Below are 4,288 nucleotides of genomic sequence, written 5' to 3'. Positions count from 1 at the left end.
GTTTACCACATATAATGAGATTAGGGTACATAAAGCATCAGATTTTTCTTTTCTATTTTTATAATTATACAATCATTAGTTCTCAATTACTAGATTAATAATAATAGTAGGTATATAATTGTACTATTATCTACTGATTATGTAGATAAGATACTATCGAATCCGTTAATTCATACGTAAATTGTACTACACAATAATTCCTCAATTACAATTTATGAATAGTGCCAAATCAAATATGTGTAACATAATTATACCAGATAATCTGTGCGCGTCATATTGTATGTATATATACTTAAAAATTACTCCCCATTGTGTTATTATTAACTCTAATGGTATACGTTGACCGAGCACCATTGGTAAATGATAGGTTGTGGACGAACTTAACAATGTAGACCCATCTCACCAATACAAGCTGGCACGTATTTTGGATTTTGGATTTTGTTTCAGTTGATGGGATGAAAGTGGTAAAGTTACAGAGCATGGTGCATTAGTTTAGTTAATTACATATTAGTTCTCCGGATGTTCTCTCTTGCAACGTATGAATAGTGCCCCAGATAACTCATGATGACCCCTCTTATAGGAACAAACAAGCTTACGGCTTACCTGATGGTAATACCATCGCCCATGGGCACTCGTAACACCAGGGGAATTGCAAGTACCTACGTTGCCTTTAAAGAAGGAATAAACTGTTTTCTTAAAGGTTTAAATATGGTATCGATGAGCCGTCAGCATGTTCGCCATCTAATCACATCCGTATTCTAAGGACCATCGTAGGAAACTCGTCAGATATTAACCAAAATCGTTACCCCTTTAATCTTCCCCACAATGTATCAATGATTACGCTCCCCTGTAGTAACAAATATTGTGCGTATATGAAAAAGTAAACTTTTGTTAAGATGAATACGTAGATATACTGTAATTTTTTTATTATAATCCATCTAGTTTTTAAATGAAAAGCTAACACAGAGATAGAATAATTGTAAACCCATAGTTTTCAATTCAGTATGCTATATAATTCATATACCTAAGAAACAGTATTTTAAAAATAGTTCAATGTAGAATACAAAATAATAATGATTAGCTTGTGTACCACAAATAACATTTCGATAATATAAGCAAATAAGACAACTAATTTGTCCAAAACATCAACATAATATAATTGTTTCATACTTTTAATATTATCTTTATTGATGAATTATTATCTGGTTACGGATACTTTAATGTATATATAACGGCTACAGCTGATAAATCCGCCAGTACCAAGTCAGTGCAAATACAGTTTTAATATATTAAAAATGGCAGGAATTACTTTTGAAGGCGAAATTGATAGTGTGTCTAAACGACAACAAGAATTTCTCTGTAGTGTTCTTCAAAGACGTGGTCATACTGATAGCAAAGTGCATATAGAAACTGTAGGTAAAGCCGGTGACAACTATGTAGCTAATGTGAAGAGAATGACTGTTAAAGGAAAAGATGGTAATGCATTCAAGATTATAGCTAAGATAGCTCCAACTCATGAAATTGCTCGTGCGCAAATGCAACCGCAGTTATTATTCCGTAATGAAGCCGCAATGTATAATGAAATTCTTCCAAGATTAGTAGAACTGCAGGTAGCTGAAGGAGTTCCAGTAGAAGATCGATTACGATACGCTGAGTGCTATGGTGTCTTATTAGAGGAACCGTATGAAATTATACTTCTAGAAGATCTTCTGGAATCCGATTTCAACATACTTGATAGATTTACATCTCTTACAAATGAATGCATAATACTGAATCTTAAAAATTTAGCAATTCTTCATTCCTTATCAATAGTCTTGAACCAACGTAATCCCGACGAATTCCAAGGGTTCATTCCAAAACTAATTGATAATTTCAAAATGATAGCAACCGTACCTGAATTTAAATTATATCTATCGGCTATAGAAAATGATGCAATTGAAGCTGTTGATAAAATCAATTATAAAAATGCTATTCGCGGGACTTTATCTAAATTAGTGGATTTGCATTTAAAAACTACTAAGAACGATGACAAACTAAAATATTCAGTTGTAATACAAGGTGACGGCTGGACAAATAACATAATGTTTAAATTAAAGGTATGTATTATATTTTATTAGCAATCAAGTAATAAATAATTTAAAATAAATAAAATTATTTTTTTTTCCATTTAAATAATTTATTCAAATAAACTTAATCAAACACTTATGGAATAGAACTTTCTCATTAAGAAAAAAAATTGCTTTGAAGTCTCTTTGTAGATTATATTTTGTCATAAAACTTAATTAATTTATGATTTCATATTTATCTATACAGTTATTTATATAATTAAAAAAAATATTATTTTTCCACAGAATGAAATACCTGTTGAAGCCATTATGATTGATTACCAGATGTCAAGAGTATCAAATCCAGTATGCGATCTCCTGTACATGATCTTCAACTGTACTGATTACGCCACCAGGCGCGATCATTACCTCGACTGGATCGACTATTATCATCTAGAGTTAGAGAAATCATTTTCTTACTTCGGCATAAAAGCCGACTTCGTATTTTCGAGAGAACAACTCGATGCTGATTTGAAGAGATACTCAAAATTGTTCTTTGCAAGCTCAATAATGTTGAGCAGTCTGCTAATTAGAAAATCAGAAGATGCTGCTAAAGTAAAGGATGCAATGCAAAGCGCAGGTGATATCGAAACAGTACTAGAAAGTTTTCAAATGAAAGATTTGGATAATGATTCTATATTACGATTCAGGAGTAGAATAGAAGGTTTAGTTGATTCTTACCGTGAGTTGGGTTACTTGGCATAAAAAGTAGTGTGACAATTTGCATTTGAAATATAATAGTAACAGTGTATAATAGTTATCAGTATTATTCAAAATGTAATGTCTTGTCATTCTAAACAGTGGAATAGTAATAATTATAATATTGATAATAATTAGAACATTTGAGACGCATATTCCATTATTTACATGTAGTCTAAATATTGTTTTTAATTTGATTTATACAAAGCGTAACACCTATTTCCATGAGTGGCTTCCGAAATTAAATGGCAAATATAAAAAGAAAATAGATAAAGTAGTAAATAGCTGTGTATTTCTGTTTCACATAGCTTTGTGGATCCTCTGCATTTTTTCTTACTCTGAGGTATAACTGTGGTGTCATGCCGGATAAGCAAAGTTTGAAACCCACTATCACAGGCTTGTAGTCCATGACATATAAAGAAGGAGGTTATCACTATATTGTTTTTGTTTATAAAGACCTTATCTCATAACTTCCTTATAAACTAGTAGTTAAGTAATATTATTCAATATCATTGAAATTCATAGTAGTCTATATACCTAAAGTGACTCTTTCAAATGTAGCTAGAATTGTAATCAAATTTATATGTATATATTTAAAGGGAATTTTACTAAGTGTTACGAACTGATATTATACATAATTTATTGAAATGTCATTTTTTTTTAAAGTCCATATTATTGATACATACTTCCTCAGTATTTAAAAAGAGAATACCTTTCTGTTCGTCTTAGCACGAATAATTTTTGCCAAATAAAGATTGTCTCTCGACTCTTCTTTAGTAATATAAATAACGTATATTAAACACGAAAGTAATTAAAGAAAATAATTATTACAATACCAATATTATTTACGCATTTTTTTTCAAATGTCAATGAGAGTACATCACCTGCTTTAGTTTCTCAAATTCTGATCTGATACGAGGATGCGTAAAGCAGATAGAGAATAACTATAATAGTAAATGATATCATAAATTGTTTTATTATTTCAACCTCTGCTATATATATCTAATTCGTTAATGTATTATGCTGTTGTTTACTTTATATCAATTAATATAAGTATAAAAATAAAAAAATAAAATATATTAATTAAAATTTATTGTCCACATGGTTAGATAGTGATATGTTTTTAACAGACATTTTTATATCTATTTATGATAACTATATTTTGTATATGATGTTGCTTGTAGTTTTCTGATATATAGATTTAATCTGTATGTAAAACCATCCCAGACAAACATATATATGTATAGAAAATTAGGTAAAAAAACCAACAATATTAGCATTCACAATGATTACTGGATGCCGTAATCTTCTATAGTAATTTACCAACATAATATATTCGGTGTCTCAAAGCACCACCACGAAATAAAACAAAACACAAAAACGAATACGTGACAATTGTTTCCGTATGAATATTTATCATATTTATCAGTACATACGAGAGTAGAAATTTGCAATTTTTTTGCTACACGTAGTCTGTAGTCTCC

The 4,288-nt window shown here is 29.9% G+C and overlaps 1 protein-coding gene across 1 annotated transcript; it reads left to right on the top strand.

The window, feature by feature from the left end:
• Window positions 1–1,295: 1,295 nt before the first annotated feature.
• On the top strand, window positions 1,296–2,810 carry LOC131842250 (uncharacterized). The gene is made up of 2 exons (XM_059190792.1): window positions 1,296–2,096; window positions 2,352–2,810. The coding sequence occupies exons 1-2, from the start codon at window positions 1,296–1,298 to the stop codon at window positions 2,808–2,810; spliced, it is 1,260 nt and encodes a 419-aa protein (XP_059046775.1).
• Window positions 2,811–4,288: the final 1,478 nt, after the last annotated feature.

Source organism: Achroia grisella, unplaced genomic scaffold (genome assembly GCF_030625045.1).
Source record: "Achroia grisella isolate CSIRO2021 unplaced genomic scaffold, CSIRO_AGI_Agris_v1 utg215, whole genome shotgun sequence".
NCBI classification, from domain to species: Eukaryota; Metazoa; Arthropoda; class Insecta; order Lepidoptera; family Pyralidae; genus Achroia; species Achroia grisella.
The sequence above is the reverse complement of the archived record's forward strand: the minus strand, read 5'-3'. Positions and strand labels throughout refer to the sequence as shown.

What these genes read in the sequence shown, in the direction of transcription:
- LOC131842250 (XM_059190792.1), top strand. Translation starts at nt 1,296, where the DNA reads ATGGCAGGAATTACTTTTGAAGGCGAAATTGATAGTGTGTCTAAACGA. An exon ending in ACATAATGTTTAAATTAAAG is followed by an intron (nt 2,097 to 2,351) that starts GTATGTATTATA and finishes ATTTTTCCACAG; the next exon opens with AATGAAATACCTGTTGAAGC.